This window comes from Apium graveolens, chromosome 7 (assembly GCF_009905375.1).
Source record: "Apium graveolens cultivar Ventura chromosome 7, ASM990537v1, whole genome shotgun sequence".
In the NCBI taxonomy this organism is placed as follows: domain Eukaryota; kingdom Viridiplantae; phylum Streptophyta; class Magnoliopsida; order Apiales; family Apiaceae; genus Apium; species Apium graveolens.
In genome coordinates this window covers 46,801,891-46,816,578 of record NC_133653.1, presented here as the reverse complement: position 1 = coordinate 46,816,578, position 14,688 = coordinate 46,801,891, and the positions used below count along the sequence as shown (strand labels likewise).

The window sequence follows — 14,688 nt, the reverse complement described above, 5'->3', positions numbered from 1 at the left end:
TGAACAACAATAATAATACATAAAATTATATATACTATAAATTTGATCAAAAATTTGGGGATTTGAGATATTTATGTTAACCGGATAATTTAGGGATCTTGAAGGAGGACACCACCAGCCGAAAACGGAAATAGAGGCAACGGAGGTGGTGGGTTATTGGCGGGGGAGAGAAGGGGGTTTGGGTTATTTGTGAACTAGGGACAAAGAAACTATATTTTTGTTGGGTTTGATGGATTTTAATGATCGAAAACAATGAAGGAGAGAGATGGATGTTGTTGTGTGTATGTTGTGTGTGTATTATGTGTGTTGATTGAAAAAAAGAGGGATATTGACAGGCGTTGAATGAGAGATTAGAGACAAGGATGAGTGTGTTAAGTGGGTGTGTGTGCGTGTTGTGTGTGTTCATGGCAGGAAGAAGAAGGGTGAAGCCACCACTGCGGCGGCGGCGGTGGCGGTGCTAACTAAAGAAGAAGAAGATGATGATGATAATTAAAAGACGCAGCGAGGACGTGGCAAGAGCATAGGAGAAAAAAAGATGAAGAAGATGGTGATAGATTAAATGTATAAAGAATATAATTATTAAAGATATAAAAATCCGAAAATACCATTTACTCCGTTAGAGCCGTTAGACTACATTTAACGGCAAACACGTTTTTGAAAGACAGAATGTAAATTCAGCCACCGTTTTGTGAATTTGAAAATTCGGCCAATATTTTTGAAATAAGTGTATACGTTAACCACACATTTATTATTTACTTTTGAATATAATATAAGCCGGTAGAGGAAAATACATTAGTTATAAACCCACTTGCAATGGAAGTAATTTATGATAATTTAATTTATTTGATCAAACGGTGCGATGTTGAGGAAAAATGAATAGGATTCAAGCGCGTCCGTGTGACAATCCAGCAATGCATAATTGTGGATAAGTTGGAATAGATAATTTTGATTTTGATAACCTTGATTATTATTTAATGTTTAGATAAGAATATCCCCCATCCGTACATAGAAAAGAAACTATACAAATAGTTTTTGAGTAATATAACATGGTTTAACTTCTTTCCTACACTATTCCACGTGTTATAGATACACATTAACAAACTCTTTTACATGTGAATTTCTTTCCCCGGCCATCTCCATCGATTTCGTTATCCCTATATATAGAGGCCAGCTTCTTCATAACATTCATCCTTTCATTTACGTTTTCTTACCTCTTACTCATTCTTGCTTCCATTCTTGTTTTCATATCAACAAGCGTTCACTATTTTGTTTTTAGATCATCACATTTTGATTGCATTGTGTTTGTCATTAAAACCATAAAAAAAGATGTTGGGAATATTTAACAAGGAGTTGGTGAATGCACCAAAAGAGCTCAACAGCCCTGCTGCACCTCATCCTCATAGGATGGTGGTTGAGAAGCCAAGACAAGTAGTTCCTGCAGAGTGTTTGAAGGAGTTTTTATCCACTCATTCCAATGCTTTCTCTCTTTCTTTTTCTAATAATGCTGCTTCTCTCGCTTTTGCGCCTCCTCCTACCCCTTACCCTAATCACAGGTCTCTTCTTTTCTACATTACGTTTATTTTATCCTATTGCAAGTCTTGATTTTTTGATCTAACAGACTACTTTTGTTTATTATCTACTGTTCCAGGTTGTTCTCTGGGGTTGATGACATCTACTGTACTTTCTTGGGGAGTTTGAACAACTTGAGCAGCCTCAATAAGCAGTATGGACTATCTAAATGTGGGAACGAGGCCATGTTTGTGATCGAGGCTTACAGGACCCTCCGCGACAGGGGTCCATACCCTGCTCATCAGGTCCTCAAGGATCTTGATGGGAGTTTTGGATTTGTGCTGTATGATACCAAGGCTAAATCTGTGTTTATTTCATTGAGTGCTGATGGAGTAGTCAAGCTCTTCTGGGGAATAGCTTCTGATGGTTCTGTTATGATTTCTGATAATTTGGGCCTCATCAAAGCTAGCTGTGCTAAATCTTTTGCTCCCTTCCCTACCGGTAAGCAATCATAACTTTGTGTGAATTATATGACTACATGAACTCATTCTGTTATATTTGCTTTCGTTAGAAGACTAATTTCAATTGTGTTGCTCAGGGTGTATGTATCACAGTGAAGGAGGATTGATGAGTTTCGAGCATCCAACAAACAAATTGAAGGCAATGCCAAGGGTAGATAGTGAGGGGTTCATGTGTGGATCAAACTTCAAAGTTGATGTTTACTCCAAGACCAAAAGCATGCCAAGGGTTGGCAGTGAAGCCAATTGGGCCGTCTGGGGACAACAAGCCTAGCCTAGCTCAGGAAGGATGCCGCCTATTCGTAATCATCATCTTGCCCTGATGATGCATTAACAAGGGGAAAAAGTTGATTAAATTGTCATTTGTCTTCCATTCACGTTCTTTTTTATTGTTTTTCTTTTCTTTAGGCCATCTCCTTTCTTCTTTGTAAGTTGTCCCAAGTTCCTGAGCTTCTGTATGATCTGGTATTATGAATGAGAATACTTAAAACTTTCTTAGTTACTTAGTTATTCATCGTTTTACTATCCATTTTCAAGAACGTCTCAGCATATTATCTATCCTTGCAAACCAATAATCAACCTTCAGGCACAGATAATAAGCCTAATTGTCATAGTTTCTTTTTGACTAAAAACTTGGATTTGCAAAAGGATAAGCAGAATATCTATTCTTTGATCAAGCTAGAATTTAACAAGCACTTGCGGAATTGGCTAAGATAAGAATATTCAATTAGTGAAAAAAGATAATTGTAAACCATCCAGAGAACACATAATAATTAAGCAGATGATTGTAGTAGCAAAAGATAATAGAGTTTTTCATCTGCTAGACATAAGTACTCATTTAACTTGGTACGTGAAGAAGTTGCATCATGTGGAGTTCAAATGCTCATCCGCTAAATTCTCTCGGCAAAAGCTCGTCCGCTAAATTCTCTCGGCAAAAGCTAGCACTTCAAACAAGTTCATATATATAGCGCACCTAGTGGAGTTGGCAGGACTTTCAAAGCAAATTCAGCAACTACACCTGGTATGTAATAAAACAAGATCAATCCATGCTCAAAAAATTACATATTGCTTGTACAAATATAACTTCAATGTATGTTAAACATTGATTTGCAAAAAAAAGAGAAGGCTTGGTCCAGAAACTGTTCAACATTTCAATTGATCGCAAAAGGTTTCAACAGATCAAATAACATTGGGATCGTTATTAAAATTCTGTGAAATATATTAGAATGGTAAAAGAGAACAGTATATCTGCTTTCCATACTTTCTATCAGCATTTAAACATATCAACATGTTAGACCATCTAAATTTTATAAGTCCCGTATCTTTCTCTCAGCACATGTCACACCTGAGAGACTACCACAGATTTCTAGAATAAAAACTGTATTTAGGTCTATCCACAAAAGGGTATTAAGAAGAGACCTAAACATAAGTCCATAAAAACATTTTTCAATATTTTTTTTATGCACTGGACAAGTAACACCTTTTTCAAATATAATCAGTCTAAAAACTTTAACAATTGAGTTTTACAAACTACTTGATGACTATAACCGAGTACCATCAACAGGTTATATGACTACAAAATATAACTCCGGTCATGTCAATCTCGTGCCATTAGAAATCAAATATAAAGATCTCTATACCTCATTCCACTATATCTGCATCAATATTTGTTATATGGAAAGGACTATCTAAATTCCTTCATTAAGACACTAAAAGATTTGATCCAAGTTACAGCTCCCCATGCAAGTAACAGGGGTTCAGATAGTTGTGCACTTTATCATGCAGCTTGTCCAAACACCTTAATATTGATGTAAGGATGGCGGGAAATTGCAGTTAGTAAGATTTTGCTGATTAGCAAGGACTTTTAAACAAAAGATTGACTTTCTTTATGTGCAAGGGTCTATATATCAACAACAAACTTAAGATGAAACAGGACATATTTAGAAACCACTTATTCTCAGACGGAGACAAGTTTACTTTTGGTAACATAGCACAAGTAACAAGAGATCTCCAGTTTATTATCATATAAAACAAATTAAAAACCCTGTCCTGTATTTTACAAACTACATAACCACAATTCATTACAATTATAGGCTTTAAGAAGAAAAGAGCGAAAAGGAGATTATATATAATGAGGTGCATTACTAACTCAATTACTTTAACAATTAGCATAAAGGGATGGAAGAAACATGATATCAAGTCACAACTCACAGCTTAAAAGGAAATTACTACAATCACTGAGACTTCTATGTTCAGGTTTAATGTATGTTAAGCACAGTGCACACCTGTTAACCAGATTTTAGAAGTTACCATTTTTAACTCTCTTTTATATACAGGACAGGTAACAACACCTTTCTCATTAATTATGAATCAAACACTTGAACAACTCTGCAAACCACTTGATAACCTTAGTTAAATACTACTAATGAATTTCATTATCTCTGCAATAACGTTTGCTATATCCTATACGCAAAGGTCTATCAAAATTCCTTCATCATAACTCTAAAACTTTTGATCGAGGTCGCAGCTCTTCATTCAACTAACATGCCATTTTCTCCTAGACAACTGTAAACCTCATCAGGCAACTTGTCCAAAAACCTCACTGTCGATACCTTTAATAGGGAGAATCTGCACTAGGTAAATATGCAGATTTAACAGGACTTCTCAACAATTTTTTTACTTTGTCTAGACGTGACAGTTTATTCATCTACAGCCAACTTTAAATAATCTAAAACTTGATAAGAAAACCACTTAGTTGTGTATAGGCCTGTACTGCTTTTTACAAACCAGTTAACAACCACAATTCATAAGAACTTAATTATAAGGTAATGTTACTGAACTCGGCTAAATTAATAATTAGCAGTAGGAAAGAACATGATATCAAAGTCAAAATTTCTTACTAATGCATAAAAGAAAATTTACAGCAATCATTCAGACTTCTATATCCTATAAAGTGAACAGATGTATATATATGAATAACTGATTATAATCGGTACTCAGTAGATAAAGATTGAAATCTACTTACCCGCAGAAGACACATGATTGATCACTTTGCAAACTTCAAGAGCGACTTTCCTCCCTCGTACATGACCAAACTCTCCGTGAAAGAAGTGTCTATAGAACAAGGCTCAGGAATCAAAATGGAATCATCCACACCCTCAGGCTTACCAAATCCAAGATCTTTGTAACGCATGGTGTTCAGATCACAAGATAAGATGCTTGTAACACCAACACGCTTCGGCGAGTTATACATCTCTATTAGAATTATTCCGCTCTTTGTAATATTGATTGGCAACCCACCTTGCTTGAGGGAAGCTGTAAAACGTAAAATCCAAGAGATAACACCCTTTTCCTGCCTCATCAACCATATACGATAAGGATGGCTGACCACTCCTTTAATGCATTGAGCATCAAAAATACAAAGGGCGAGTGAACCCTTAAACTCCATAAGCTTAAACAAGGCACTTGTTCCTATACAGTTGTAAACATTTCTCGACACTTTGAGTTCCCCAAACACCTCATCATCAAAGTCAAATGACAAAATCCACAAATCTTTACTTCTATGATTACGACCATCTTCTCGGGCGGTGTCGTTTCCAACCAGTAGAAACTACCATTAACAAAAACCCCATCAGCCACACCAATTCTTGGAACAACAGGGTCTTTAATTTTCCTCCACGTCTGTTTCCTCAAACTATAAACCTCAACCTTAGCAGCATTCATCTTGTTCACCCTATCATAAACAATCCTAACAACTCTATAATCATCACTAGCTCTACTAAAACCCAACCCAACAATACAATAACTCGTGAGAAACACATCAATCATTTTCTTGAAACAGCTCGAAACAAGGGTTCGGCGAGTTTTAACACAAGGGTTCCACAAATACAAAACCCGACAATTAAAAAACACATTTAAATCAGTAAATAACATAAGGCCATCAAGTGAATCAACTAGCTTCAAGCTTTTACTCCTAGTAGTAAAAGGAACCTCAAATTTTTCGAATACTTTCGACGTTTGAGCCGAGATCAAGGAACAATGTTTCTCTTGAGAGATAACATGAGGTATAAATAAAACTAGATTATCATGAGAATGGGAGATAGCATTCTTGATTTGAGAAGAAATGAAAAGAGGGTTTTTGGTTAGAGAGTACCATTTCTTGTTCACTGATGTTGACCGGATTAGGGCTTTGACCGGTAGTCTTAAGAGTATGTTGGAAGCAGTTTCTTCAGGAAGATCATCAAACGACGTCGTACTGTTCTTGATCGCCATTGTTCTTGAAACTAGGGTTTAACTTTGGGATAAATATCAAGTTCATGACTGATTGCAGACAAATGACTCAGTTTGGTCACTGAGTACAAATTTGACTCACTTTACTCACTCATTTAATTAAAATGTACAAGCCGTTAAAAGTTAATGAAGATTGTAACGGTCAGATCTGATGTGGCATGAGCAGAGACCAATCAGCTGAGCTGTAGATGACGTGGACTGTATAACGACTACATCTGCCCTTTATATACATATACATACAACCCATACAACCCATACTTGATATTTATCCCCTAAATATTTTAGGGTTCTTCTTTTCCATGGCAACAACAAGCACAACAAGATCTTCTCACCCCATGTCCTCAAGAAGCTCTTCTGAATTCATTTGCGATTGTGGTGATAGGGGGAAAATGTATACGTCTTGGTCCTTGAGAAATCCAGGACGAAGGTTTTATACGTGTTCTCACTCCCAAGTAAGACATTTGTGATATCATTAAAGATGATGTTAGTGAATTAATTTTGAATTAAAAAATTAAAATTTGAAACTTGCAGGATAGCAGGTGTGACTATTTATAATGGTATGATACGGAGTTTCGGGGAAGGAATGCTGAAGTTATCACTCATCTCAATAATCGAAGAATTTACTTAGAAGTAAAGATAGAGTTGCTCGAAGAGAAGATTGTGATGCTCGAAGAAAAAGTAGCAAAGAAGAAGGAAAAGAACAGGGAAAAGAAAGTGAGATTTGGCAAGTATTGGAAGATACTAAAGATATTTGGATTTGTAACTGTTGTGTTCATTGCTGTGTTGGTGATGAAGTCCCAGCAGAAGAAGAATGTGAATGGTGGATGGCTCTATGTTATGTAATTTGTATGTTAGTGGTGTGAATTTCAGTTAGTGGATGGCTTCATATTGTGTTGCCACTGATGAATTTTGTGCAATTGTAATGCATCGGTATGGCTCAGTGTCCATGTACTAGCAATATTTAAATGAATGGAATGAATGCAATTATAGCATTATGAAGATTGGTGTGAAATAAGCTGCTAATGTAGATAACTTCATTCAGTCATTACATGGTCCCAATTTTGAAACATAAGTTTTACATACTTAACCATACCAAAATGAGGTCTACTTGACCATACTTAAGACAAAAATATAGCCATCCCAAAGTTATGATTCAACTGACCATACTTAACATAAGTACATTGTTTGGGACTGATTACACTAAACCCAAAAATATAAAGTTCATAATTAAAAACCCTTAATCATCATCAAGGTTGACAGGATCATCCGGCGTATTTTTAAAAGTGAACTTTGTCTTCAACCATAATCTGTTGCTCCTCCTTGGTTCTGGTTCCACCTCATCTTCATCGGTTTCTTCTTCTTCTCCAGACATGACTTCATCACCCTATTCTTCTCCTTCTGATTCTTCATGATCTACCTCTTCAGATTCTTCATCACCTTCTTCTGCACTGTCTACCATGGTTTTCTCTGTACTTGGTCCATCTGCTGCCATAGTAGGAGTTACATGTGCATCACCATATTTAAATGGTGGAGTACTAACACATGGAGTCCCATTTGGCATATGGCCTGTTGACACAAACCCAGGATTAGGCATGAATAGTTTACCTCCACAAGCTCCTAAAAGCATTTCCTGAAATGACTGAGTCCTTGGAGTAGGTTGAGTAGTTAAGGTTTCATGGTTGCTAGGCACTTTGTTGCTTTCTTTAGAAGCCTCAATCAAGTCATCATATGTCTCATGAAGAATGTTGTCATCATAGGCTGCAAGGATGTCTTCTAGCTGACCAGCAAATTCTTCCTCCTCAATCACTGGTTCAATTTGTTTTTGCTGACATTTTTTGGCCATCCAGAAGGGCCTATCTTTTCTCTTGGTTTGAGACTTGTTCTTCATCTGTTCTTTCCCCTTCCCTTTCCCAGTAGATGCTTTAACCTTGGATGTTTCCCTTGGTTCTCCAATGACAATACCTGGTAAGGCCCTCCTTACTGGCAACTTAGTCCTAGGCCTCTCCTCTTGTCCCTGTCTCTGTTCAGATTCTCCTTCCTCTTGGCCACCTTCACCACCTTCACCACCTTCATCTTGTTTTTCAGCTTCATTTCCCCCCCTGTTCTGTTGGTTCTGTGGGCACTTAGGCTTCTTGTGTCCTGCTTGTCTACACAAACTGCAATGCATTTTCTTCCCACTAGTTAGTTTCTGCAAACCAGGCACTCCCTCTGTAGATTTACTTTGACTACCCCCTTCCAATGCTCTCTTCTCCTTAATCTTTTGGGTCTCCCTCTTAATTTCTTAGGAATGTCAGGTGGCAACATCACTGCTTTGTCTGTCATCTCCCAAAAATCCTCCCTCTTAAAGCTTGCAAGGTTTGATTGTAAGACTTCATATACATTTCTTTGGTGTAATATTTTGAAACATACATGATAGGTTGATGTCTCCTATCATGTATGGCAGCCACAGCATGGGAACATGGGATCCCTGTTAGGTCCCATGCCCTACAATCACAAGTCCTATCTTCTAAGTTGACAGTCACTGCTTTTGTGCCAAATTTTACCATATACTTTTTGTCCCCATCCCAACTGGCATGCCACTTTCTAGAGTTTTTTACTGAAATGTCAAACTTACCCTTTATTCTGGGGCAAATGACAATGTCAGCATGTTGCATAGCCTCCTTATTTATCCTGATTCTCCTCATTATTTTGAAATAAAGTTCTTGCAATATTGTAAGAACTAGCATGTACCTACAAACATTATTAAAAAAAATCAGATAAATATAAAAGAAATCAGAAAATATGCAATAAATAATTGTAGCATAAAATTGGTTTACATCCCAACTTCCATCCTTCTTTCAATGCATGGTAGCATATGTAGATCCTTTGAAATTTATTCTGAGAATCATCGGTTATCCTGTTTGTCCTTATGTCAACCCTGTTTCCTGGATTATTTTTTAGAATCTCAAAACCAAAATCCCACACCCTGGCATAATGGTCTTTCAATGTCTCTATAACCCCAGCAAGAGCAGCTTGTCTAACCCTAGAACACTTTATCCTAGGGACTTCTATTTCAAGCTCTTTCCTTATTGTTTCCTGCATTTCTTTCACCTTCCACTGTGGATTCTTCCTGATTTTTTCACCATACATCTCTGTCAGTACTTTCACACTCACCAGTTTATTTTCATAAGGTTTTGTACACAAATGGTCATCAAGACATGTCTTGATCTGCATAGCTCCTCCTGCATTTTCTAGCCTACTGCACCATAAATAAAACCGACACCCTTTCTCACAACCTACTTGCACCCTCTTACTATCATTTGTTATGAAATGCAAAGCTCTCCTCTCTCTAATTCCATACTCTCTTACCACTTTCCTGAACTCCTCAATAGATGCAAATTTCATCCCAACCTCCCATTTTACTATCCCTTCACTTTTATCTGGATTAAATACTTTTGTTCTCTTCTTTCTTTTGTTCCCAGGTGGAATGCCAATGTATCCCTGTTTGATATTTTCATCTTCACTTGAACTTTCATCAGACCTTAACTCATCACTGTTGTAGTCTTCCTCATCATAATCACTCCCTTCACTATCGGTATCAGGTATAACTTGTTTCCTCAGGTTTCTTGCCTCCACAAGCTCTTCATCACTTTCCTTATCAGTCAACCCCTCATAATCTAAATCTTCACTGTCCTCATCACTAAATTCATCATTTTCGTTTAAAGACTCTTCTACTTCTTCAACATGTTCATCTGTCCTATGACCCCCACTAACACCAGCAGAACCACTAACATCTTCATCCATTATATCATCAGTAGTTGGTGGTTTATCAGTAGATTGATTTTGATGATCCACATAAACATTCATTTTTTTAATGGTAGAGACAGCTTAGTTAAATCCCTCATAGAGACATCATCATATAATAATCTAATACCTTTCTTGAAGCTATGACCATCATTTTGGAAGTAGTACAAATCAGTTGGGCTATAATTATATTTTTCTGCATAATCTTCAAATTCCAGTACAGATATTACATCAGTGTCAACATTTTCAATTACTTCTACAGACCCCCCCACATACCCAGCATTACCCTTCACGGGTTCAACTTTAAAAACCCCATGGTGATGTAAATAAAGGGTAACCCTAGAAGACATTCCTACATAACAAAGATTATATAACTTCGATTACACACTTTTATTACAAACAAACGAAGTAAACAGCAAACACGAGATGATGTTCAACTGAATAACTAAAATATGGTGTCAAATAAGGACAACTCAGTATGCATGTCATACAGAAATCGTAAGTGTGTATATATATATCAATACATACCTTATACGGTGCTTTGATGATAGCAATCAGTCAGTTGTTCTTCAATCATCCACAATCAACCCAGAAACGCAAGCAATCGATCGATTCCAAGAAAAAAAAGGATTAGGGTTTCATTTCTTCCCCTCTTTCAATTCCCGCTTCTTCTCCCTTTCTTTGACATAACTGATTCTTTTTTTTTTTAATTTTTAACTTGGACAGGTGCCACTTCAGCGACATGTGTTGCCACTTCAGCGACATGTGTCGCCACATCAACGACATGTGTCGTAAGACGGAAAACTTAATGTTTAACGTTAAGTGTGACCAATTTTTTCATTGACTTTTAACGGCCTGTACATTTTAATTAAATGAGTGAGTAAAGTGAGTCAAATTTGTAGTCAGTAACCAAACTGAGTCATTTGTCTGCAATCAGTCATGAACTTGATATTTATCCCGTTTAACTTTTAACTTGTATTGAGCTGCTGTGTATAGTACGTGTAAATGTTGTTTAATGTTAAAACCCTTGAGGTACATTTTTTGAATATTTTTCATTGAATTTTCTTAAAAAATTAACCGAGTTACAGTGATATGAAACACATTTTCGCTGTACTTGTATAATGATAATGAAATAAATAGGGAAAAATAATTATCAAAGAACTACATATTTTGTATTAAGAAAACTGGGAAAAAAATCTATAAGCACATAAAATTCTTTATATAATCTCATATGATATGTTTTTTGATGAAATTTCCGGGCACTAAAATTCTTAATCTCATGAAATTCCTTTTCGACCAAAGAATTTATGATTTCCGAATCTTTGACGAAGATGTTTCGATTGATCAAAAGCCATTGACAAACACTCTGGGAAGGACACTTGCTTGAATTTAAGGATGGGCTTTATCTAGCAATATTCCTCTCATTTTGACATGAATGTAGTTGGATATCATGATATATTCAAGTTTTGTAGCTCCCGTAGAACATTGGTAAAGAAATCACCACACAACCACAAGCACAATCAAGAATGCAAGTCATTTTAGTTCTACTTTCCAAGCTAATCGATACACATTGTACAATATCATTGGTACATCACTGCATGGAGTGGGTAAATATCTGGGGGTTGTTCCAAAAGTAGTTACCAGATATTTTTCTTTATCTCTAGCAAATACATCTTAGGGTAGTTTTATAATCTCATTTGCCTATTTTCATTGCCAACATATTTTGCTGGAAGAACCATAAACACAGTCCATGTAAATATTCAGATATTCTTTTGTTGAGACTGCAACTTTGAATACTCTTTCAAAGTTAAATCTATATGCTCTTCTTTAATATGAGGAACCAACAACATTCTTATTTTTTATAACAGAAGTGACCTGAAAATGTTGCAAGGCATTGCACAAGCCAATGTTTTCTGGCAAACTTCAATTAAGTATTGATTGTTATACAAGTTGACGCAACGTGTAAATATTTAAGAACTTTATTGTCGAAAAACAAATGCTTTCAAAAAAAGTAGAAATAAGAACGACATAATTCATTTTCTCTGTTAGCTGCAATAAAAAGATCCAATCAGTTAAAAAGAAAATTATTACCATCCAAAGAAACATAATACATATGCAGATGATACTGATAGTAGTAGCAGATGATACTGAAGTTTACACAGTAGATCATTTGCTAGACATAACTCATGGTGCTCAAAGAAATTACATCAAGTTGAGTTCAAAAGTTCCTCAATACAATTCTCTTGGCAAAATATAGCACCTTCAAACAGCTTCCAAATTATGTTGCGCGGCTAATAAAGTTAGAATTACTTTCAAAGCAAAATCAGCAAGCAAACCTGCAATGTAAAGTAATTGAAGATTTGAAGCAACAAACATGATCAATCCATGCTCTATAATTACTACTTTTTTTGGAAATTTCGAGGGTGACTTTCATCCCTCATTATTGATGAGGGAAACCACAATAGGCAAGTGCCAGTTAGCACGAATCTTTCAGCAAAACATACTGGACGGCTATTTAATATCTACTACTAAATTGAAATGACAAAGAATTTAATTAAAAGCACTTGCTTAAAATTTGAGCCCCTAAATACACAAAACTGTTTCAAGTACATTCATAGGACAAGCGACAACAGGTCCACAGAGTATTATTAAGTCACAAAAATTCAAAACCCTGTCCTGATTTGAACAAACTACTTGACAACCACGGATTCATTGTAAGTGAGATGGCTTAAGAAGACAGACACAGAAAGAGCGAGGGAGATATTAAATTAAAGGTATGTTACCAAGTTAGCCACATCAACAATTAATATAAAGGGGAGGAAAGAAAAATATATCAATATCCAGATCTTTTATAGCTTGGGTACAAAAGAAAACATTTACTACCATCATCCAGACTTCTATGTGCAAAAAAGTACATGACATATAGATATGAATCACTGATTAGAATCAGTAGATAGATTTAATATTTTCTTACCAGCAAAAGACTCCTGATTGCTCACTTTGCAAATTTCACAAGTGCCTTTCCTCCCTCGTACATAACCAAACTCTCTGTGAAGGAAGTGTCTACGGTAAATTCAGAGTCAGGACCGAGTATGGACGTCTCTACGGCCCCGTGCTTGCTAAATCCGAGATCTTTGAGATGCATGTTCATGGGATTAAATGAAACTATGCTTTTAACATCTAAACGTCCCCACAAGGGACAAACCTCTAATATAAGTGTTCCAGCCTTTGTAATATTCAATGGCCACCCACCCCCTTCCTTACGAGCAGCACTAAAACGTGAAGTCCAAGATATTAAATCATTTTCCTGCCTCATCAACCATAGGTGATAAGGGAAGCTGGCAACACCATTAATTTGATGTGCATCAAAAACACAAAGAGCAAGTGAACCCTCAAACCCCATTAGCCAAAGTTTAGCAGTTGCTCCCATACAATTGGAAACATTTCTTGGCACTTTGAGTTCCCCAAAAACCTCATTTTCAAAGTCAAATGACATTATCCATAGATCGTTTTCCTCCTGACTGTTGGCTATATCTTTCCAATAAAAACTACCATTAACATAAGTCCCCTCATTCGAAGCAAGTCCAGGAACTACAGCGTCTTTTATCTTCTTCCACGTGTGTTTCCTCAAACTATAAACCTCAACCCTTGGAGCTACTTCTCCAAAGAAGTTTACATTCTTGTCTGCCGCATAAACAATCCTAACGATTCTAAAATCATTGGCACTACTATTAAAACCCAACCCGACAACACCATAACTTGTATAGGGATTAGAAAGAACATTCTTAAAACAAGTGGAAACAAGGGTTCTGTGAGTTTTAGTTAAAGGGTTCCACAGATACAAATCTCGGGAATTATAACGCATAGTCGAATCAGTTAATAACATTAGCCCATTTACGGAACCAACTAGTTTCAAGGTATCACTCTTAGTAGTAAAGGGAACCTCGTATTTTTTAATAAGTTTCGAAGTTCCAGCTGAAATTAGTGAACAATATTTGTCTTGAGAAAGGTAGGGAGGGATTATCAACGCAGCATTATCATCACAATGTGAGGTAGCATTCTTGACTTGCGCAGAAATGAAAAGAGGGTTAGTGATTAGAGAGTACCATTTCTTGTTGACTGATGTTGACCGGATTAGAGCTTTGACTGGGAGTCTTAAGAGGATGTTGGAAGCAGTTTCTTCAGGAATATCATCAAACGATGTCGTACTATTCTGGATCGCCATTGTTCTTGAAAGTAGGGTTTAAGCAGAAACAAGATTTGTATTGGGTGAGATGCTCTGTGTTATGTGTACAGTGTGTTGTTAGATGTTAAACCCTTGAGGTACATTTTTTATTACAGTATTTGCATCTTGGTGTCAAAATTTACTTTTTTGTTACTCTTTTCATCATTTTCCATATGATTCTCTCTTCTGAACAAATTTAATTACAAACTTGCAGCGATGTACTTCCCATTTAATTCTTAACATTTTTCACCGACGGGTAACATATTTTCTATGTTTATATTTTACTCTATAATTTTTTTTTAAAGTATTTTGTATTAAGATTATTATGTGACAAAAATAATCTCCAAACAAGTAAAAGTCTTT

The 14,688-nt window shown here is 36.2% G+C and overlaps 2 protein-coding genes and 1 long non-coding RNA gene across 3 annotated transcripts; 1 reads left to right on the top strand and 2 right to left on the bottom strand.

Annotated features, from left to right (window-relative positions):
* The first annotated feature begins 1,186 nt into the window (after nucleotides 1–1,186).
* Nucleotides 1,187–2,511, top strand: LOC141672030 (stem-specific protein TSJT1-like). Its single transcript, XM_074478514.1, has 3 exons — nucleotides 1,187–1,553; nucleotides 1,649–2,010; nucleotides 2,108–2,511. Exons 1-3 carry the CDS (start codon nucleotides 1,327–1,329, stop codon nucleotides 2,299–2,301), a joined length of 783 nt encoding a protein of 260 aa, XP_074334615.1. The 5' UTR covers nucleotides 1,187–1,326; the 3' UTR covers nucleotides 2,302–2,511.
* Nucleotides 2,512–2,711: 200 nt separating this feature from the next.
* Nucleotides 2,712–6,384, bottom strand: LOC141670689 (uncharacterized). The gene is made up of 2 exons (XR_012554680.1): nucleotides 5,053–6,384; nucleotides 2,712–3,045 (listed from the first exon to the last, which is right to left on the bottom strand). It is a non-coding gene; the product is annotated as an uncharacterized LOC141670689 (long non-coding RNA).
* Nucleotides 6,385–12,124: 5,740 nt separating this feature from the next.
* Nucleotides 12,125–14,325, bottom strand: LOC141673573 (F-box/kelch-repeat protein At3g23880-like). The gene is made up of 2 exons (XM_074480326.1): nucleotides 13,075–14,325; nucleotides 12,125–12,436 (listed from the first exon to the last, which is right to left on the bottom strand). Exon 1 carries the CDS (start codon nucleotides 14,323–14,325, stop codon nucleotides 13,096–13,098), a length of 1,230 nt encoding a protein of 409 aa, XP_074336427.1. The 3' UTR covers nucleotides 12,125–12,436; nucleotides 13,075–13,095.
* Nucleotides 14,326–14,688: the final 363 nt, after the last annotated feature.

Excerpts from the sequence above, each read along its gene's own strand:
- LOC141672030 (XM_074478514.1), top strand. The coding sequence starts at position 1,327 with ATGTTGGGAATATTTAACAAGGAGTTGGTGAATGCACCAAAAGAGCTC. Across the intron at positions 1,554-1,648 it reads ACCCCTTACCCTAATCACAG|GTTGTTCTCTGGGGTTGATG; the intron begins GTCTCTTCTTTT and ends CTACTGTTCCAG. Across the intron at positions 2,011-2,107 it reads TTTTGCTCCCTTCCCTACCG|GGTGTATGTATCACAGTGAA; the intron begins GTAAGCAATCAT and ends TGTGTTGCTCAG.
- LOC141673573 (XM_074480326.1), bottom strand. The coding sequence starts at position 14,325 with ATGGCGATCCAGAATAGTACGACATCGTTTGATGATATTCCTGAAGAA.